General features: G+C 36.6%; 1 protein-coding gene across 2 annotated transcripts in view; it reads left to right on the top strand.

Moving 5' to 3' along the window:
• Positions 1 to 24,491, top strand: part of LOC139145774 (TBC1 domain family member 22B-like) — an 89,022-nt gene that overhangs the window by 52,208 nt on the left and 12,323 nt on the right. For both annotated transcript variants that reach the window (XM_070717079.1, XM_070717078.1), the window contains exon 9: positions 3,997 to 4,124. In XM_070717079.1, coding sequence (XP_070573180.1) covers positions 3,997 to 4,124 — 128 coding nt within the window. The remainder of the gene's footprint in view (positions 1 to 3,996; positions 4,125 to 24,491) is intronic.

The following is a 24,491-nucleotide window of genomic DNA, read 5'->3' on the forward strand; positions in this document are numbered from 1 at the left end:
ACAAAAGATATGATAAGACTTATTCTCTCACCAGTCCATATCACAACCTACATCTGTGTCATTCCAAGTTTTTGCATCAAAACTTTCCTACATTGATATCTCTCTATTTGGTTCTTCAATGGAAACAAACATTATTTCAGGTAGTATTTACCTGTACAATTAAAAGGTTGATGTGAACATTTCATGAAGATCAATCATATTTATCAGTTAATGTAAAGAGATATCACCTTGTGTTCTTCAGTTTTGGTCAATTATATAAGAAGGTTCATATTTGTAGACCTGACTGTCACCTACATATTCATTAAAATGTCAAGAAAACAGCTGGCCTAGTGGCTTGGTTTGTTGATATGAATATTTTCATAGATTACAACGATATAATACAGACAATGACAATATACATTTTAACATGTATGTACTTCAAAATTTAAATAAAGAGACTTGTTTTTTGAAATGACTCGTTGCTTGTCCAACTGTCGCAGTATTTGCAAATGAGGTAAAAAAAGTAATGTAATGTTCTATGACCACAGACCACTGTCACATTTAGTTGAAACTTGGTATGCAGGTTCCTTAGTGTGACTTTAAGTTAGATTTGTTCAAATTGTTGTGAAATGTTCATACCGGTAATTGTATTTTGGAGAAATTTTTCTCATTTTTGGTCAAAAAATCTTCTGCTCTGAAACTGCTCATCAGATTGCTTTGAAACATAGTATGCATGATCAAACAGGTAACATCAGTACTGTGTCCTCAAATTGTCATGAGATTTTTAAGCTTGTATTTTTAGAGCAATTTTTCCAAATTTTTTGGTCAAAAAAATATTCTCCTCTGAAATCGCTTGTAATAAATGCTTTTAAATTTGGTATGCATGATGGTTCCTAGGGTAAACTTAGGGAAGTTTCTTTAAACTGTGATGAACTTTGCATATTGTACCTTTGGTCATTTTTAGCTCATATTTGGCATGTATATAAATACCAAAAAGAGCTTATATGTTGGCGTCTGTATGTGCGGATGTATGTCCGTCACATGCAAAGGCTCCCAAACCGCCGCACCTACCATCTCAGTATTTGGTGTACAGGTAGACCCAGGGTTTGAGATGTGACGTTGTTCAAATGAACACTTTTTTCTGGCCACTGCATTGAGCTATCAAAGATTTCCACCTTCTTCATCAACATGTGTCAAAAATAGTTATTCTCTACATAAACACAGCAGAGCTTTATCGGCCACTAGGTCGCTTGTTTTGTCAAAAAATTTCTGAAATTACTGGTCTGATTGCTTCAGAATTTGACATGAAGGTTTTTAGGGATGATCTATATCAGCTTGTTCAAATTTTGACAAAACCTGTATAGGGTATTTTTTGGACATTTTGTGCTGTTTTTGGTCTAAAATGCTAAATATCTCATTCTTGAAATCCCTGGTCCAATTGCAATAACTATAGCGGCTGCACATTTCACTCTTGAATTTGATGTCAAAATTGTTTGTGAACCAGGTACTTTTGATTTCAAATGATGGAGACAGTGATGCCGACTCCATTTCTTCAAACTTTATTACTACAGCTACGTTTAACTTCTACAATAACTTAGTGTATCAGTGCATGGATAAGTAATGACCAGTTCCGGTAGCCAGAGATGCTGTCTGTGTATACGCATTCTCTACTCTGAGTATACGCATTCTGTATTAAATATCATACATACGCTCACTCGGGAGCCTGCCAAATCAACAGCAAAGTGTCATTGCTGCTATTTTTGGGTTTTTTTTGTCAGAACCTCATGCTTTTTATAAAATGCTAATTCAATGACATTCAAATTTAGTTTAAAGGTTCCTAGACCTGACTGCTTTCTAATTTTTGCAGATGATGATGAACTTTGCATGATACATTCTTACTTTTAGTGAAAAAAGACACACCTATTTTAGCTATATTTTGTAGATGCCACGGGACTGGTTAAACTCCAGACAAAATTTTATTGATTTACATTGTATACCTTTTTCTATCACCACAACTTTGCAACACAGGCTGTCATGAAAGTCTTACTTTGCTTAAGAATATTTCTGCTAATAATGGTCAAAATATTTTATTATTCACAACTGCTTTTCAGAGGTCTGGCAATGACATAGTTTTGATATGTGCATATTGTGATGAAATCTACAATGTATGTGAGACTTGTACAAGACCTGCAAATTTTTGATAACAGAGTTGTATCCAGTTTCACACATTTTTAGCTTGTGTTTATAGGAGTGCTAGCCAGTATTGTTATTGCAATTTTGATTGGCTTTGATCACTAAAGAGAGGGTGTGCATGTATTTTGATTGTGATATTACTTTTAACTCGATTGACGCGGGAAGCATGTACATTTCGAAGACCATAGGACATGGCAAAGGTATTGAAAAATGGTTCAATATAGGCCTGTGTGTTTGAGCATGGTCACAATATGCAATGCTATATGCTGTTGTTATTCACTGTATTTTTCGCCAAAATGCCATCAGAATTTCTCCATGATTACCTGAAATTATGCACTGGTATGCATGTCACTGTCATACAGACAGTGATTGGGTTTGTATTAGCCATGGACCACCATTGGACCATATTTTTCTCCACTATATATAAGGGATCTGGGAATAGTAGTATCATGTAGCCTCAACACTCAATGTGATATTGTATTGTATCAAAGGCACGAAAATGGTTTTCCAATTTCTGAAGAGGATACAAATATATTTCTAAATCTTTTGCCAATGCTCAACAATTTGCAGAAGTGCTGTTTTCTGGCGATATCAAGCCAGTGCAATTTCCCCATTTTTCCCCTTACCATGAGACAAAACCGTAGTCTCTTTTACAGTTAATGAGGGGACTGACATTTTAACTCGAGAACTGATTTACAGTGGTTTTGATTAATAGGTCTTCCTATTTTATTTGTCATGTTGTACTCTAAAACTTTCTTACAATATATCTTGATAGCTTCAAGACTGTGTGATACCGGTATTGATAGATATCCATAGTAACATAAATGTCCTCCAATATTAAATGTGTTGAGAAACGTTCAATGTCAATAATAGTGCATCGCCTGGAAACCATACATGTTACGGAACGGACGTTCTATACGGCTTTTTTAGTGCACACAAAATTCTATTGTTATGTACAATAATCGTGAATATTTCTAACGAAGTAATGGTACAAACATCTCCCTGTTTTTCTGATGAACAGTCTGGCATCATAATAGCATCTTATCTCAAAATCTATTTCTGATACTTGCCATTTACAATATGAACATCTCCTTTAATTTTAATTCATCTCATTTTCTCTCTATATATGCATGCATGTATTTATTTCTGTTTTTGTATCCTATGGTTTCAAATGTTTGTCATTTCTTTGAGAACTTTTTAATCAAATACCTAAAACTGAACCATATTTTGTACAATTATGTTGACAGCTATTTCAAACCACTTGCAAGTGTTGCAAGTTGTTCATATTTTGAACATCTTGTAAAGAACAACTACATTATGTAACAATATTTGAAGACCTTCATGCCGCTTAAATAATGTGTTGCGCAACATAATTTACCTTGTATTACCACCTTTAAAGGCCAGGGACTTGATCCCCAGGATCAAGTTTGTTTTAGTCTATAAGAGGATAATGGAGTGTCATAGCCTTTTGTTTTCCATTGAAATTATAATCTAATCAGTAGATTTCCCTGCGTAACAATCTGACGCCGGCACAGGCCTTTAAGTGCAATATCTGTTGTGTATGTGTCCCAAGAACCTGCTCTACTTATCAAAAGTAAAAATAGTTAAACAGTGATACAAGCCGTGGTAATGTTTATGAGTTGTTACAAGGCAACATTCCATTCTTTTCACAGCAAGATCTACGTAAAAATAACGCAACTGAAAGAGCGAAATGGTCATTGATGGTATCTTGCACATTGGCTGCACTAAGGTCTTTGACGGGGATAATGTCACTTGTGAAGAGTTGTTCTTGATAATTGTGATCCTTTCACATGCTTTTTGCAGCATCTCTCCATGGTCATTTTGGAAGACACAATGTTGAGTACTTACAATTTGCATTCCGATGGATGAATAATTTACTGATGCGTGAGATTCCATTGAAATGTACCATCAGACTCTGGGATACCTATATGGTGAGTATCTTTTTTTCATTTTATTTGTGTTTTGGCCCGTTAATACAAAGCTCACATTGGTGTGTACAGTGATCCCTCCCACCAATGCAAGGGTAATATCTCCTTCATTTGCACCTCTTTATTTCACCACATGTCAACTGAGGAGATACAGTGTCATTTACGCTGTTTTTAGCTCCCATTTGACATACATATATGGTTGAAAAAAGTCTATATGTGAGGTGTCTCTCTGTATGTATGTAAAATAGGCAAAAATGGTCAAAAATCAAGAACTCAGGAACTGCTCATCCGATCATTGTCATATTTGGTTTTTAGCTACTATAGACTACAGTCTATAGAAGCTATTGGGATGGGTATCCGTCCGGCGTCAGTCTGTATGTATGTATGTATGTATGTATGTCCGTTTGTGAGGCGTCCGTCCACTCAAATATCTTGAGAACCGCAGTACTTACTGGTTTGATATTTGTTGTGTAGATGAAAAATATGATTTTGAGAAACTGTTTTTTTTTAATTTTTTGATATTGTTGAAAATAGGCAAATTAATGCCAAAAAAGGTGTTTTTGGTAAAAAATCTTCTTCTTCATAACCGCTGGTCAGACAGCTTTGTTATTTGGTATACAGGTCCCTAGGGATAACCCAACTTAGATTTGTTCAAATTGTGATGAAATATGCAAATGTGTATTTTTAAGGAATTTTTTTGTCATTTTTGGTCTAAGTTTGACTTACATTGTATGTAATTCTTGTACTGTATAAACCCTATCAATTCACCCAGAAAAAAATAATTAATATGATTTTAAATAACTGAATTCATTAGGAAATCATCAAAGCCAAAATAATTTTAGTGTGGAATTATCAGAAAGTTCAACTTTTTTTGACAGTTCATAGTGAATTGAGGATTAAAACATGTAAAGGCAACTTTCCTGAATCCCAACTTTGATATATTCTGAACCACCATTTATGTTATCTAAAAGAAATTGCTCATAATAGTTTGTCATGATAGGGTGGTCAAATAAATAGAGATAGAAAAAGTTCTAATTTCCATTTATGGTTGACTTGGTAAGGATAAAATAAGATTACTTTTTGAGGAAAAAAATAGAGTGGTCAATTAAAAGAGTGGTCAAAGTGATAGGGTATTTATGGTAAAGCTGGGCTGTAAGATTCCTCATGTGCTATTTATAGCAATTATGCAATCTGTGTAAACAGTGCAATGAAAGTGTAACATGATTCCTTGTAATGCTTTTGATGACCTTGAACTTCTTAAGTTTCAAACATTTGTCTCTTCAGTGTGCTTTCTCTGAGTACGTACAGTCTCAACTTATTCAACAGAACTTACTTACAATGTTAATTTGAAAGTTAAAATGTGCTTGGTTAATGGGATAAAAATACTGATATTAAAAGATAACCAGCTCAAGATTCTTTATAACCTGACAGATATGCTGTTTTTTTATGACGTAAATCTTGATTTAAGCAAGTCTTGTGTACTTTAATTAGAATGTAATTAACTCTCGTTTATTTGCTATTATAGACTAATATAGTCTGATGAAATATGCAAATCTGTATTTTTACGGAATTTTTTTCCATTTTTCAATTTTTTGGTCAGGCCATCCTGAAATGAGCTATCAAAGATATCCACCTTCTTCATCAATACATGTGTCACAAAAGGTTATTCTCTACATAACACAGCAGAGCTCTGTCAACTGTTGAGTCGCTTGTTTTTTCAAAACCGCTGGTCAGACAGCTTTAATATTTGGTTTACATGTCCCTAGGATGACCTTAGTGAGATAATTTCATACAGTCAGGAAATACTTAATTTTGTATCCATGTCTATAGTTGCTTCAGGGACTTTGTCCCTATGTTTTAATACCAGTCATGGTGAATGTTCTGGTTACGATGAAGATCACATTTTGGATTCTAGCCAAAGCCAACAGGCAAACGCCTGACGATAAAAACTGTGTACATTTAGCCATAGACGCTACAGAAAACTCTTGCTAGGTATCAACATCTTAAGTTCACATTCCCTACCATAAAAATCTCCGATAACAACAAACATTTACAAGTTATACAGGTTTACACTTCCCCAGTCTTGCGAAACGAAAATCTGACCTTTATTTTATCTGTCACGCAAAATTTGACGAAAATCAGGGTATACAGAAAATGACTACTCCATCAGAGCTCAAGTACACGACCTCTAACATTTTGGTACTGTTTTAGCCTAAAGAAACACCAAATTTTGGATATGCTACACATGTCTACACCAGCAAAGTTCTAGAAAATACATTTTTAACACTGACTTTCGCTGTCAGGCAAAACCTTGCGATAAATCGGGACTCAACAACGGTTGGTGGAGTCAGAAGCGGTGAGGTAGACAAGCATTTACACAAAGCTAAACGCTGTCCTCGCAAATTTGGCCGTTCACAGTTTTCAAACAACAACATTTCAGTAGTTTATACTTTACCAAATCATGGAGCACTCCTCGCACAGAAAATATTCCGATGGTTAAAAAACTGCAAAAACAAGGGAAAATTTGGAGATACACGGACGATTGCGGAATGTAAACAACTCTGCGATGTCAACTGCTGTTAAGTCTGGAACTGCAGTGATATGTGTCTCGGATTTGTATTGGAAACTTTGTCACTTTACAGCAACATACTGACTCCCTGTAGACTTCTATTTGCATCGAATCTCGCTACTAATATGTAAAAAATACTTTAAAAACCATTTTGACGAATTCTTCTCAAAATATTTGTAACGCTTTTCTTTCTAAAAATGGACTTGCGGGTAATCCGAAATAACTTGTAATCCAAAAACATTATTACTGTATACCCGCATGCAGTGTCTATGAACCGGATGTTGTGCAGTCGATTGGGTCCAGCTTCATTCCGTCCCCGACCCATTAACACATCTTAATTATTCCAAGTAGGATCACACGCTGCTTATCCAAAGTCCCTTTGTTCTTTATCGCAGTTGCCTGTCCCGTTTTTCTCAAGGGTCTATAGTTTATGGTAAATCTTGGCTATAGGATTCCTGATGTGCTATTCATAGCAAATATGCAATCTGTGTAAGGTGTGTAATGAAAGTGTTACGTGATTCTTTATAATGCCTTTGATGACGTTGAACTTCTTAAGTTGCAAACATTTGTCTCTTCAGTGTGCTTTCTCTGAGTATCCACAGTCTCAACTTATTCATAAGGACTTACTGAGTTAGTGAAAAAATATGGTAATTTGAGAGTTAAAATGTGCTTGGTTTACTAATAGAATGAAAATACTGTTGAAAAAAATTTACAGTGATACTGAAGTTTCTTTATAAGCTGCCAGACATGCTGTTTTACTTATGATGTGAGATTGATAAGCATGGCATGTTTACTCTAATTAGAATGTAATTAACTCTTGTTTATATTATTATAAGCAACAGTATCAAGTTGAACAAGCTGATATTTATAGGTTGGTCTGCTATGGGAGGTTAAAAGCTGTAAAAATGTATGTATGTATGTATGTATGTAGGTATGTAGGTTCATGTATTTATGTATGTATGAATGTATGTAATACTATGTATGTATGTATGTATGTATGTATGTATGTATGTATGTATGTATGCATGCATGTATGTATGCATGCATGTATGTAATATGTATGTATGTACTATGTATGTATGTCCATGTATGTATGTCCATCCACAGCAAAATCCTAAGAACAGCTGCACGGTTCACGCTGATTTTTTGCTCACGTGTTCACACACGTGGGCGTATGTCGCAGTGATATCTGTCTGCTCTGTCTGTCTCTCTGTCTGTCTGTCTGTACACTCAATGTCTCAAAAACGGCTTATAAGATCAGAATCAAATTTGGTACATAGATTAAGTTTGCAAATGGCAAGAACTGTTTAGTTTTTGGTGGGTGTGGCTTGCTTTTTGCTCATTTGCATAATTAATGATTTTAGAAAAAACGGCTATACATTGAGAACGACTGCACACAATTTGATGCTACAAATGTTGACCACACCAAGATATATTAGCAGTGGGAACCATTTAGGGGTGACGTGAAAGATAGTTGCTAATTTGCATATTTAATGAACTTTCCTAATAAGGGCTATATATCTGATTTGACGCGATCAAAATTGACCAAACTTGGTATGTATATTGAAGAAACTATGATTAAACATTATTGAAAGTCATTAAGCATTTTTATTTCAGCCAATTCCTAATTTGCATATTTAATGAACTTTCCTAATTAGGGATATATATCTGAATTAACTTGATTGCAGTTGTTGAAACATGCTATGTACATCAAAGATGCTATGATATAACATTATTGAAAGTCAAAAGACATTTTTACTTCAGCCAATTCCTAATTTGCATATAAAACAAATTTTCCTCATTAGGGACCTCTATATCTAAATTGACTTGATCAAAATGATGAAACTTGCTATGTACATTAAAGACACAATAGTACAATATTATTAAAAGTTATTTTGCATTTTCTCTTCAGCCAATTCCTAATTTGCATATTTAATGAACTTTCTTAATTAGTGATATATACCTGAATTAACTTGACCAAAGTTGATGAAACTTGTCATGTTCATTGAAGATACTATGATACAGCATTATTGAAAGTCATTACGCATTTTAACTTCAGCCAATTCCCAATTTGCATATTTAATAAACTTTGCTAATTAGTCCCCGCGGACGAAGTCCGGCGGGGACTTATAGATTGGGTCCTGTCCGTGTGTCCGTCCGTCCGTCCGTCCGTCCGTCTGTCCGTCCGTCCGTCCGTCATCAACAGTTTCTCAGACACTGCTAAACTAATTTTGTTCAAACTTGGCACAAAGGCATAGCACTATGACCTACAGATGCACGTTGATTTATTTTGTGATATGATCTAATATGGGCGCGAGGCGGCCATTTTATTGCGATTTTTCATGTCTTTGGACCATAACTCAGACATCCTTGAGTACATTCTGCTCAAACTTGGCACAAAGGCATAACACTATGGCTTTCATATCCATGTCAAATTATTTCGCGATATGTTTCAATATGGGTGCGTGGCGGCCATTTTGTTGCGATTTTTCATGTCTTTGGACCATAACTCAGACATCCTTGAGTACATTCTGCTCAAACTTGGCACAAAGGCATAACACTATGGCTTTCATATCCATGTCAAATTATTTCGCGATATGTTTCAATATGGGTGCGTGGCGGCCATTTTGTTGCGATTTTTCATGTCTTTGGACCATAACTCAGACATCCTTGAACAGATTCTGTTCAAACTTGCCACAAAGGTATAACACTATGGCATACATATGCATGTCAAATTATTTTGTGATACAATCCAATATGGCCACTAGGCGGCCATTTTGTTTGCGATTTTTTCGTGTCTTTGAACCATAACTCAAAGATCCTTGAACCGATTCTGTTCAAACTTAAGACAAATGCATAACACTATGTCCTACATATGCATGTCGAATTATATTGCGATACGATCCAATATGGGCGTGAGGCGGCCATTTTGTTGCGATTTTTCATGTCTTTGAACCAAAACTCTGACATCCTTGAACCGATTCTGTTCAAATTTGGCACAAAAGCAAAACATTATATCCTTCATACGAACACAATATTACTTCGTGATATGATCCAATATGGCCGACAGGCGGCCATATTTTTGCTATTTTTTCATGTCTTTGAACCATAACTCAAACAACCTTGAACCGATTTGGTTCAAACTTGGCACAAAGGCAAAGCACAATGGCATACATATGCATGTATCAATTAAGCTTGCGATGGGATCCAATATGGCTGCAGAACTGCCATTTTGTTGAAATTTTGCATGTTTTTGAATCGTAATTCAAAGGTCATTACACCCATTTTGTCCAAACTTGGCACAAAGATCAAGCACTATGGCATACATATACATGTCAATTTACTTTGTGACATGTTCCAATATGGCTGCCAGATTGTCATTTTTTTCCAATATCGCTGTCAGATGGTCATTTTTGGATTATTTCATGTCTTTGAGGCTTAATCATATGCAAATATTCTTTAACCAATGTTGTTGAGACTTGGTACAAAGATAAAGTACTATGGCATACATATGCATGTCTACTAATTTTGTGCTATGATCCATATGGTCAATAGACAGCCATTTGATTAAAATTTTGGTGTGATTTTGTTATGTCTTTGAAACATAAACATAGGTCACTGTCCCTCGATGGACTGATTTTGTTCAAACGTGATACGAAGATAAAATACTATGGCTGCATTCTTGTGCACATTAATTTGTTTCATTATATGATCCGAAATGGCTGATTACAACAACATACCCGATCCCATACCATTTTGAAAATTCCACCAAACCATGTGTATAGTATGTGCCATCATGACACTGGAGGCAGTATAGGGCATCGTTATGTGTGATGTAATCAAAAGTTCCTTGAGTGGTCATTACCGGCAGAGATGAGTCATTTATTGAACGTTCCTCAGATTACTTTATTATGCAAGTCACAGGCCTGATGTACCCGTTGCATCAATGTCATTCCACAGCTACCTAGACCACAGCTACCTAGACACCAAAGATTATAACAAAATGGACAAGCGGGGACTGTGTCATCAACGATGACTTGTTAGGGATATATATCTGAATTGACTGGGTAAAGTTCATGAAACTTGCTACATATATTGCAGATTCTATGATGCAACATTATTGAAAATCATTAAACGCCAAAGTCCCCTACAAAAGGGGGATTATGGTAAGACTATGCAGATGTGAAAAAGCCACGCTACGGGTAAGACGCACTCGATTTGCTCCGAGATTTCCAGAAATTCGACGTGTGAACGGCGTTAATTTCCGTCAAATCTCATACATGACACCTGTGAATGTATAGTGACTGCCTTTATGTCGAAAAAAAGTTGAAAAACATTGTTATTTAATACAGAGAACGCATATTTTCACAAAGCATGGGTCTAGAATGTCCATTTGACCTCTGTTCAAAATGTTAATGTATGCTGCCAATCATGATTACTCAAATTCAAATTGCGGCCTGGGCGATCTTGATCCCTGCGGAGCACAACTAACAAAGCGTACTGACTTATCACTAAAATCACCGTTATGTACCCAAACATACGCATACACAGCCACATACAACTTGCACGATAAGACACATGTAATGAACACGCAAGAAACGGCATTTTCTTTTTGGAGTGATTGGTGGTCTTGAAAAAAAACGTTTTGTATGTGTTCCTGTAAAAAGTTATGAACATTGAGAGTCTTCACACGTCGTTTTGAAGGCAATCAAAATTTAATTTCTTCCTTCAGGCATCGAAACTGAATCTTTTCACTCACATTTTGAGGAAGTACCTTTGGCATTGTGACAAGTTTGGCCATTATTTATATCAGTTGATTCAATTCAGTTGAGCTGAGTAGAATTGAAATTTCAGTGTCGATTACATCGTTACCACTGTTACTGGCTACGTCAACATTGCGTTGTAGATCGATCATCCATACTCAAGTACTCATCGATGACGACCACAGCCCTGCACAGCTGTCCTGGGGGACTCATTAGCGTCATTTACTTTCTTTACCAATGTATTTCAAAATACTTGGCTGACCATTGTCACAGATTACTAGTAGTTTCCTTTTGTTGAAGTTTCTGGCTTACATATCCTGAATAGCAAGCAGCGTATATAGTATTCAAATATGCATGCTCATCTATGGAACTTCGGACAACGACAATTTTTCCACGACGTCTCAGTCACATGGCATTTACATATTACGAACGGTTGTCGATGTTTTCCGAGGTTACCTATCTGAGGTAACCGGATATGCAACCTGCACTTACTATACTTCGGGTCATGCTGTTGTATACCAAACTCTAAACTGGGGATCGTAACGTTTTAAATCAGTTTTACTCAAAATTTCTTCACCCTTTTCTGTGATTTGTTCGAAATACCAAAATTACACTGAAAATAAGCTTACGAATGAGTGAAGATTTGTTTTTCAAATTCACAAGTTTTTTTCCCGTCGGCGTTGCAAGCTGCGTGTAACCCGGCCGCGCGACGTCTTTTACCAGTGACCGGCTATTATCTACATCACTGCCAACCAAAAAAGCCATAAAGCTACAAACAGTAGAAGGTTCTAACTTACGATTGCTTACGATCACAATTTGCTGCCGTCCTTAGAGACTATAATCTATTTGCCAGACTTTCCCCTTATAAGTCCTTTGGGTCTTTGGCCCAAAGTACTAATGTGATGACGCGGCCTCTGTTGTTGCATACAGTGGGCCGTATGCTGTGGACGCAGGTATCTCAGAAACGCTTCAGTAACTTTTTCTGAAATTTAGTCTGGTGGTCACTTTGGCATGTACCTCAAACGTTCTTTTTGCTTTTTTTGATTGAATCATTTTAAAGTCACTTTTTTAGCTTTTTTGTGAAAACCACTACTTTCAATTTTTCCTCAAAACCGCTGATTTGATTATTGTGATATTTGGCATGGGTGTTCGTATAGTTGAAATGCCGTCAGAAATGTTCAAAATTTGGTGATACATGCCTTGTATTATTTTTAAACAATATTTTTATCCATTTTTATTTTATATTTACTTGATTTTGACTCGCTTTCGTTAAAGCTACCGTCTGCGCATGCGCACAATTCTAGGACAAAATCTGAGTTGAAGAATCGAATCGGACGCCATCTTGTTTCTCGGTCTGTGCACATTTTTTACGTTGTGAACGTTTCACTGTGTATTTCAATATGTTCTATAGTTATGAAGTTGACAGTGATGCACTTTTGCGGCTGTCGTGTATTTTTTGGTAGGAAAGGCGCCTGAAGAATGATGGCCTCCGTAGGCGATAGGCAATATCTAGATGGGACTATTTGACTTCTGTACATTGTGAAAATTTAAAACACAAGACAGGAGTCAATAAACTAGTGTTAAAACCAATATATTATTCTCTCAACATAAATATGTTAGAAAGATTACAAGTTGTCAATGAAAAATTGAGGAACAACAAATATAATGAAATACAATGTGTGAGCCTTGTTTCTCTGACCACAAAAGATAACATTTCCCCTGAGAACTTAAAAGGAATTGACTGTTATAAAGAAAAGCAGGTATAGTACTGATCACTGTTGATTTGCCAAAAAAGTGTTCTATAATTTAAAGTTGTATATATACTAGAATTTCCATTTTGTTTTCATTTGTTGGAATGTAAAATGAATATATAAAACCATCCTGTGATATGTGAAACACTGGCTTAAATTTGAAAAATTGCACTGCTACTCCATTTGATAAAAAAATTGATGCAGGTCTGACAGTTGAAATTAAAAAATGCTGTCTCTCTGACAAATTTCGACAGTTGTGCATTGATTTTGACACCATTGTTGACTTCGATCGCTAAAGACAGTGTGTGCTTTAGACTGTCGACAGTCCTCGTGCCTTCTTTTGACCGGAGTCACTGTATTAAGTGCGGTAGTAATCCAATGTAGGCGATCGAGCGCCGAAGGCGCGAGGTTGAGGGCCGAAGGCACGAGCTTGTATAAATACCGAAAGCTACGCGAGACCAAGCAGTACAAGCGACTGGCGAGAATCTATGTGTGCTTATGTTGACCGATTTACGCGCACTTCAGAATCACGGCATAATCCGACATGGTAATTTGGCATGATCATCAGATCATACATGATCCGAGATTGCACTTTAGCAAGGTCACGATAACTAATGTTGATTGTTTCACTGTCGTTTAATACCTATATTTCCACTAAAAGACCATTAGAATTTTCTCCTGGCTACTTTGAAATCGTGCACTGGCATGCATGTACTTGTCAACATCACTATGCTTGAATGTAGTAGACTCTTACTATGAATATATCGACTGTCACTGCATATTGCATATGTGTGCAAGTCACTCCATATCATATCAAAAAATGTAGTATTGCGAGGTTTGAGCTGCCAGAAGCCAGAATTTACAGTTTATGAGAAAGTTATCTTACATGTAAAACTCAGTTCTACTGTGAACAAAATGCAAGCTATGTTGCATAACTATGGTGAATAACATAATATTTTGTACCTATCACCGTGTCATTTAATCAGAAGGAAACAACCAGTCAGACAAACTCTGGTCAGGATGATACCATCCAATTTTAATATTTGTCTCTCGGCACACACTAGATACTCATGACTGTAAAACAACATTTCCATATAATTGTATATTCAGTTTTTATATTTAGTTTGCTTTTCACCATATTCTATGTCCTTCCCTACACTACATAATTCAAAATTAAATATTGTTTTTGGCCTATACATACTTGAGAGGTAAGCTTATTTATAGACTTGGTTCAAGTCTGTGATTTGTGAATGTTTGAGTGGAGTGAACGCAATGATTTGTATTTTGCTTTCATGTGAAACGCGCGCGTGAGTGGACGCGATGAGTAGGGTGAGCGAGATGAGTGGAGTGAACGCTATACAGCGGAGTTTCACCCGGAATCACAGACTTGGCTTTCTTGCAGGGTTTGCGTTGCTATAAATTATTCATGAGATGACGTTTTCTTTACTCATATATTATTCATAAGATGACATCACTAAATTTTACACATTGGGAGGAGTTACCAATTGACCCAAACGAGACGTGCATAAAACTCACATGGCGTCGTTGACAAAATGTCGAGTGCGATCACTCACACAAAAGTCAGCACGACCTCTGTTCTATCACCGAAAACGCGCGAAAATATCTGTGTTGTTTGTGGGGCCCATGTTACAAAATGCGAAAATCGTGGCCGGTTATTCAAGGATGGAAAAAGACACCGTCCTTACAGTTGTAGCCTGTTCTCTTACGTGCCCAAAGCGATGGAAATCAAAACAATGTGGAGCGACTTCGTATGTCAGTGATTTTCCGCTGTCGGTTGGTGCGCAGACGAACACATCTTTTCCCTCAATGTAACTCTCAACAAGCTTTCTTTGGTAATCTCGCATGATTAGCGGTGGTCGACCGATCAGTTGTAAAACGCGGTTGATGAACGAACTTGATGCCATTATTCGCCCAGATATAAAACGTACTCGATGTCTAGCTTTGCACGGAGATGACAACAAACGTTTTAATGCATGCAGAGGTTTATTAGCAAGCGTTCTTCTTATTGGCCAGAATAACGGCGGGGGCTGTCAATCATTTTGTATTTGCTTACGTCACTGTGTACACAGTCCGTCTCACCGCCTGTACTTTGCAAGAAGTCCAAGTCGGTGAATCCGGCAGAAACTAACTCACTACTGCGCAGACTCAAACGTGACGCATTCGATCGCTGGGAAAACCTGGCGTGAGCTGCCAAATTCCGGATAGGTTTGTACGAAGTAGGAGAGACACAAGAGAAACTATTATAAATGATTTTATTTTTTTAAAATTCACCGACTTGAACCAAGTCTAGCTTATTTAGTCTCATACATTAAAGATGCACTGTTGACCTTCAGAGTCTAAACTTTATATCCTTGTATTGTAGATAGGTGTACACTCCAAATACTAAGTACAAGTGTGGTGAGTGTAACAAGCAAATGTTTTTTAGTCAATGGCCCAAATTTATTTTCTATTTGATGGACAATAAATACATGTGTAATCAATGCCAACAATCCAGTTTAAGTAATTTGGTTTAGATTAGCCATTGTCCATTATATTACAATAGTTTGTGGCTAAATTTTCTCCCCTTCTGTATCATATAAGTTCACCGTTTCCTGTTTTAGATTTGTTTATCCTATTGAGTTCCATCTCTTATTCTTGATTCACTTTCATATTAACTTTCATTTATGTCCAAACAATTTTACTTTTTGCCAAATTTCACATTTATGGCAAATAATAAACAGTAAGGAGGCACAAAGGACGTCGGTGCCCCCGAGCCCCATGTTGTTTATATGTCTAGTTTGCGCGCTTGTACCGAGCACGAGATGTTCAGGGCTAGATTTGAACTCAATTATTGAGTCAATACAGTGCCCGAGGAAATTCTCTCCTGAACTAAGTCAAGACCTTCGTTTTCTATCTTCCTTCCGAAGCTCGTAATACAATGTCCATTTCAACTTCTGGCTTCAATCACAGCGCCTTCACATTCAAATCACCCGCTGCTGTTGTAAGAAAGTATCTGTTCCATGTTGAATGAAAGCCGGGGTTGAAACCAGGGGGTTGAAAACCGGGTCCCGTTTGAAATCGCAACGGAATATGCACACATCTACTTAGACGCAAAAAGCTTAGCAGAAATTCAGAGATGTATTGAAAGCCATACATCGTTGCTGTTTATTGAGTAAATTGTATGATGGAAATTCGTCTCCGAACTCGGCGATACATGAGCGGCCATTCTGTTTCATAACTTCCTATACATGTATTTCTATTGCATACAACATCGGTCATCGCATCGCTGTCTATCGAACCACAAAACGACTGTGATTTGAATTCAGTAAATTTTGATTGGATTTGAACTCACAACGTACGGCATACAGTCACCTTAGTAGTGAAGAAAGCACAGTCAAGGAAGGTCTGTTGACCAGACCACAGCCCCTCGACCACTCCACAAACCCTAGTTATAATGTAGTCTCGAATTGTGTGAACCCTACACACTTCCGTAATATTCGGGCAGAGGTGATAATCGGTAGTTCCTGGTGTAAAAGATAGTTTATGTTTCTCTGATAAGCCAACGACTAAGCAAGTGTTTAACCATCCCGCCCAGTGTTTGCCAACAACCAACATCACTACGACGTTGCCTATTGTGCGCCCACGGCGCTGGACTTTCCTCTTTAAGCATTTTTACTTCAGCCAATTCCTAATTTGCATATTCAATGAACTTTCTTAATTAAGGATATTTATCTGAATTGACTGGACCAAAGTTGACGCAACTTGCTGTATACATGAATGATACTATGATACAACATTATTGAAAGTCATTAAGGGCCCTTATGGAAATATTGATAAAATCTTAGATGTGGTCATTGCATGAACACTGCTTAGAGTAAAAATTAAGTAAGTACCAATAAACCATATATTTTCTGAATCAGCACGAAATTTCCCACTTTTTCATACATACGTTTTGTATTTCCAGGTCACGTGACTGATCACATGACACATCATGTGACCAGAGTTGGCAAAGATTAGAAATATTTGAAGCATCAGGACATGTTTTTAATCCATAAAATGACGCAAATTGAATACAGTTGCAATTTTCATGGCATTGTCTTTACATATATGTAATAATAACTACCCTTTACTTTATTTATAGATGTTATCATGTACCTATTTGAGATTTTTCTCACAAAAGGCAGAGTAAATGAACCACAAACATCAGCATCTGACATGATTCTGTATTTGAAAATCAACACATTTTATATTTGTAAACACCTGCTTTATGTCTTCCTTGCAGAAACATGCATCGAAAATGGTTAAGATTAATCAAAAAATAATTCACAATATTTAAATACACATTTTACGGAACAACATATTACATGACCAAACATATGACCAGTCACGTGACCAGTCATATTGAAATTATGGCTGCTATAAAATTTCACTGGCTTATAGTAAAAAATTGTATTTCCTCTGGTTTCATTCACAAATATTGCTGTTAATAGAATATATTTACATATAAATCATTTGTTTTCAATAAATAAACATTTCATTTCATTAAAAAAACAAACCATAAACATCTTCGCGATCGTCCGTACTTCTGAAAACTGTAAACAATCAGCGCCACACTTCTGTGATCAGCCTGACCTTTTAGGGTCGAGGTCATGGGTCACGACATTTGCTTCCGGATTTTGGCCATACTCGGACTTACGGGGGTGCAATCACATTCAGGCCAGGTCGGAATACATCAATCTTAGTCGCGCTGCGTGCCGACGCCGAAATTACGGAATTTTTAGCGACAAAAACGAAGCAAATACGTCTATTTAACTGTGCCGGATATTTCCGGCACTCAAGGTATATGGTAATTCAATATGGCGCCGGATATATCCGGCGCCATAGGTAGTCAAGGGGTTAAGCATTTTTTCTTCAGCCGATTCCTAATTTGCATTTTCAATGATCTTTTCTAATTTGGGATGTATTCCGGGATTTACTTGATCAAAGTTGGCAAAACATGCTGTGTACATTGATGATTATACCAGGTTAAAACAATATTGAAAGTCATTTCACATTTTCATGTCAGCTAATTGATAATTTGCATATCTAATGAGCTTTCACAGTTTGGTATATATGGCTTAAAGGACTTGGCCAAAGGTAATTACACTTGCTATATAAAGTTGTGATACAATGACAGCAGTCAAAGAAATTTAATATTTTTATTTCAGCTTATTACATATTTGTATACTTCATGGCCTTTTAGAATTAATGTGGTGAATATTGTTCATTATGTTGATCATGATACTTTCAATGAAGTTGCAAACATGTGGCAAAGGTTCAAATTCACACATAACTGCAATATATAATGAAACACTTGAGCATTTTCAGTTCATATCTGGTTGGTATAGTAGTGCTATATGATGTAGATGTGACCTTGTTAAAATGAACATGTCAGCATTGTAAAAATTCAAATGAGGTACAAAATATGTGAAAATTCTCAAAAGTCAAGAACTCTGCATGAACTGATATGATGCCAATATTGGCTGTTTTCTATTTTTAAAGATATTTCGTCCCCACGGACACCATCCGGGGGGACTTATAGGTTTGGTCATGTCTGTCCGTCCGTCTGTACGTCCGTCCGTCCGTCCGTTCGTTCACACAGATGTCTCAGAGATGCCTGGAGCGATTTTATTCAAACTTGGTACAAGGATTACATCATATGTCATACATATGCACGTTGATTTGTTTTGTGATACGATCCAATATGGCCGCCACGCGGCCATTTTATTACGATTTTTTCATGTACAGAGCCATAACTCTGACATGTTTAAACCGATTTTATTGAAAGTTGGTACAAGGACATTGACCTATGTCATACATATGCACATGCATGATCCAATATGGCTGCATGGCGGCTATTTTGTTACGATTTTTTCATGTCCTTAGCCATAACTCAGGCACAACTCAACCGATTTTATTCAAAGTTGGTACAAGGACATTGACCTATGTCATGCATATGCACATGGATTTATAGGTTTTGTCATGTCCGTGCGTGCGTGCGTGCGTGCGTCAGTGCGTCTGTCCGTTCACATAGATATCTCAGACATGCCCTGGTCAATTTCTTTCAAACTTTGCACAAGGATAGTACCCTACCCCATACAGATGCACGTCGATTTGTTTCACAATGCGATCAAATTTGGTCGTGTTGGAGGACTTTTTAGTTTACACCTCCATAGACTCCCATGTGTAAGTCACTTCTCCATAGACTCTCATGTATAAGGCCAAGAAAAATAAAAATCTAGTTTCTCATCGTGTTCATATTGCAAAAAGGATTCAGTGACACAGTTTTTAGTCCCGACGGATGAAGTCCAGGGGGCTTATAGATTGGGACATGTCCGTCCGTTCGTCCATCCATTTGTCCATAAGTTCAAGCAGCTATCTCAGATATTTTGACAACATGTCATGTGACCTCCGTGACCTTTGACCTCAAATATACATATTTGTCCATAACTCAATAACCACAAGTGCTACACCCTTCATGTATGGTATGATGGGATATCCTATGAAGTCACATGTTGTACCTCATTAATTATGTGCATATCTAATTTTGAGCAAGCCAATAGAGCTAGAGGTCTGATTTTTGGTATATAGGGATAATCGAGTTTGTTAAATAAACAAGTCACTCTAAGTCTCTGGTTGTAGATTGACTCCTTTTATTTCTAAAGCCGACGTTTCGAACCCACACGGGGGTTCTTCTTCAGGGCACTAAACAAATGAAAGAAAACATATTCAAAGCGTAAATACAAAGATAACAAAGCTATTTGTGAAAGCCGTACAGAAGTGGTAAAAATGAATACAGTATAGTGGTTGCTAAATTAATGGATACAATATGCAATATAATAGTTGCAAAAAATAAAGAAGATGAACTGAAAAGGAAATACACTATTTACAGTGGTGAAACTTACATTGTAGGAGCGTAGAGCCGGTAGTGTGTGGCTCAGACTCTGGGTGGAACAGAGTGTGAAGGAGAGGGCTCCCTAGTAGCTAATACAATGGTTAAAATGGATATGGAGTTAGGGGGTCACCAGTCTTTTTTGTTGATACCATAAGGATGGAGGGTATTAAGTTTGGATATGATTTTCAGTTCGAGTGATTTTCTTATTTTATCTTGTTTCGAGTAAACTTTGCAAATACCGATGAAAGTGAAATGATTGATGCTGTGATCCGGGCTATTGAAATGTTGGGCGATTAGGGTGGGTTTATTTGAACGTATGCTGTACAGGTGTTCATAGATTCTTTTCCGGAGTTCACGTTTTGTTTCTCCAACATACAGAAGGTGACATTTGGAGCATTGTATTGTGTAGATGACATTCCAGGTGCTGCATGATAATTGGCCAGTTATTTTGTATGAGTTACCAGTGGTGTGGTTGATGATGACATCATGGTCCTGAATTAACATAAATTTGCATTGATTGCATTGTGTGCATGGCTGGCACCTATCTCAAAGACACCACACATCATCTGCAAGACCTTGATCAAATCAAGTTAACAAATGACTCCCTCATTGTCACTATGGATGTAGTTTCCCTATACACAAATATCCCACACGAATATGGTATCACATCTGTTAAACAAGCCCTAGATAATTACGCACATAATTCCACTCACCCTGATCTTATAATAGACATGTTGAAATTCATTATCACCAGAAACTACTTTAAATTCAATGACAAATACTATCTCCAAACACATGGCACCGCAATGGGGAGTAAAGTTGCTCCATCATATGCCAACATCACCATGGGTAGACTGGAAGGTGACATTCTAGCCAACTATAACCCTAAACCAGCCCACTGGAAACGTTTCATAGACGACATCCGTTTTATTTGGTCACACGGGCTGGAAAAGCTCATTGAATTTCACCAGTACAGTAACGCGGCTTTAGAAATAAAAGGAGTCAATGTACAACCAGAGACTTAGAGTGACTTGTTTATTATTATTATTATTAAAAATTCTTGAAAAACGCACTACACATACGTCACAGTGCGCTGTACAGAACACACAAAAGAATATGCAATTTTACAAAATACAAGTGCCAGGGATAAAACGCACCACACGAGCAGACCTGCGGTGAGGAAAATGTACCGCAAAGCATGAACAAATCACTGATAATACAGATTAAAAAGATAGGTTTTCAAACCGCGTTTAAAAGACTCAACATATTCAAAGCGTAAATACAAAGATAACAAAGCTATTTGAAAGCTATTTAACAAACTCGATTATGACCTATTCAAGTTCAAGTCTCCAGACCCGCTGGTGTTGCAATACCCTGGTTTGACTGATACTGGTATTCCAAGCAAACTCTATAGGGATAACTTAGCAATACAATATTTTTGACTAAATGTCACGTGACCTTGTGACCTTTGACCTGAAATATACATATTTGCCCATTACTCAGTAGCCACAAGTGCAACACCCTTCATGTATGGTGTGATGGGACACCCTATGAAGCCACATATTGTACCTCATTAATTATGTGCATATCTAATTTTGAGCAAGCCAATAGAGCTAGAGGTCTGATTTTTGGTACATAGGGATAACTTAGCAATACAATTTTTTTGACAAAATGTCACGTGACCTTTGTGACCTTTGACCTCAAATATACATATTTGTCCATTACTCAGTAACCACAAGTGCTACACCCTTCATATATGGTATGATGGGACACCCTACGATTCACATGTTGTACCTCATTAATTATGCACATATCTAATTTTGAGCAAGCCAATAGAGCTAGAGCTCTGATTTTTGGTATATACAGATAACTTAGCAATACAATTTTTTTGACAAAATGTCACATGACCTTGGTGACCTTTGACCTGAAATATACATATTTGTCCATAACTTAGTAACCACAAGTGGTACACCCTTCATATTTGGTATGTTGGGAGACCTTATGATGCCACATACTGTACCTCATTAATTATGTGCATATCTAATTCTGAGAAAGCCAATAGAGCTTGATGTCTGATTTTTGGTATATAGGGATAACTATAGGATAGAAGTTTTTTGACAAAATGTCATGTGACCTCGATGATCTTTTACCTAAAATATACGTTTATTTCAATAAATAAGTAACCACAAGTGCTATGTCCTTTATATTTAGTAGGATGGGAGACCTTATGACAACACACGCTTTACCTCATTAATTATGCACACATCTAATTCTGGACAAGCAAATAGAGCTAGAGGTCTGATTTTTGGCATATAGGAATTAATTAGCAATACAATTTTTTAGCTCCGCTGTCAGCGACGCGGAGCTTATCAAATAGGTTGATTTTCCGTCGTCGTCCGTCGTCGTCCGTCGTCGTCGTCGTCCGTCGTCGTCCGTCAACAATTGCCTTCTCCTCTGAAACCACAAGTCCAATTGCTTTGAAATTCTATATGCAGCTCACTTGGGGTGACCTCACTTAAGTTTGTTCAAATCGTAGTGAAATTTGCATATTTGTATTTTTGGGGCATTTTTTGGTGTTTTTGGTAAAAAAATCTTCTTCTCTGAAACCGCTTGTCCGATTGCTTTGAAATTTGATATGCAGTTTGCTTAGGGTGACTTAAATCAGATTTGTTCAAATGGTGGTGAAATTTGCATATTTGTATTTTTAAGGCAATTTTTGTCATTTTTGGTAAAAAATCTTTAAAAATCTTCTTCTTCAAAACTACTGGTCAGATAGCTTTTATATTTGGTACATATGTCCCTAGGGATCATCTATTTCAGATTTGTTCAAATTGTGCAGAAATATGCAAATTTGCATGTTTAAGGCAATTTTTGCCATTTTTGGTCAAAAAATGTATTTCTCAAAAAGTACTGGTCTGATAGATTTGAAATTTGGTATACAGGTTTCTATAGATGAACTAAGTAATATATATTGAATTTCTGATGAAATCTGTAATTTTGTATTTTTGGGGCAATTTTTGCCAGTTTTGGTCAAAAAATGTGTATTTCCAAAACTACTCATCTGATAGCTTTGAAATTTGGTATAGAGCTTTCTACAGATGAACTAAATGATATTTATTGAAATAATGATGAAATCTGCAATTTTGTAATTTTGGGGCAATTTTTGCCATTTTTGGTCAAAAAATGTGTTTCTCAAAAAGTACTGGTCTGATAGCTTTGAAATTTGGTATACAGGTTTCTACAGATAAGCTCAGTAATATATATTGAATTTCTGATGAGATTTGTAATTTTGTATTTTTTGGGCAATTTTTGCCATTTTTGGTCAAAAAATGTGTATTTCCAAAACTACTTATCTGATAGCTTTGAAATTTGGTATACAGGTTTCCATAGATGAACTAAATGATATTTATAGAAATAATGATGACATCTGCAATTTTGAATTTTTAGGGCAATTTTTCCCATTTTTGGTCAAAAAATGCGTTTCTCAAAAAGTACTGGTCTAACAGCTTTGAAATTTGGTATACAGGTTTCTATATATGAACTAAGTGTGATATTTGGAAATTATGATGAAATCTGCAATTTTTATTTTTGGGGGCAATTGTTGCCATTTTTGGTCAGAATATTTTATTCTCAAAAAACTACTCATCAGATAGCTTTGGTTGACATGTTCTTAGGGATGATCGGATGTGATATATTCAAAGTATGATGAAATCTTCAATTTTGTATTTTTACAGCTTATTTTAGCCACTTTTTTCTGGCCACTGCATTGAGTTATCAAAGATTTCCACCTTCTTCATCAACATGTGTCAAAAATAGTTATTCTGTACATAAACACAGTGGAGCTATATCGGCCGCTAGGTCGCTTGTTTATTCAAAATGTCACATGGCCTCGATGAACTTTGACCTTGATTGTACATATATATGCATAACTCAGTAACCACAAGTTCTATACCCTCCAATTTTGATAGGATATTAGACCTTAAAGTTTGCAGGTATGCTTTCATTCATAAATCCAATTAAGCTGAAATTTTGATACATCAAATGGTATCTCCATCAATCAGACATACAGATTAGGTCACATGCATGTGTCAATCATTGTCTCGCGCTGTACCGATGCCAAGGCAAGTTGGCCATCGGCGGACATAGCTTTCACCACGCTAGCGATGGATAGCCATAGTATTTTGAGTTATTTAGAATATTTACAAATTATATTTATGAAGTTAATGCAACGACACGATCAAAACAGTAGTTATTATTCTTAGAGATGCCGTGGCTTTTAAAATATCACAAGTTTACGACCTTGGCAAGCCCAAAAGATTCTGATCGATGACACAAAAAGTGTACGCATTTAGT

Source organism: Ptychodera flava, chromosome 12 (assembly GCF_041260155.1).
Source record: "Ptychodera flava strain L36383 chromosome 12, AS_Pfla_20210202, whole genome shotgun sequence".
NCBI classification, from domain to species: Eukaryota; Metazoa; Hemichordata; class Enteropneusta; family Ptychoderidae; genus Ptychodera; species Ptychodera flava.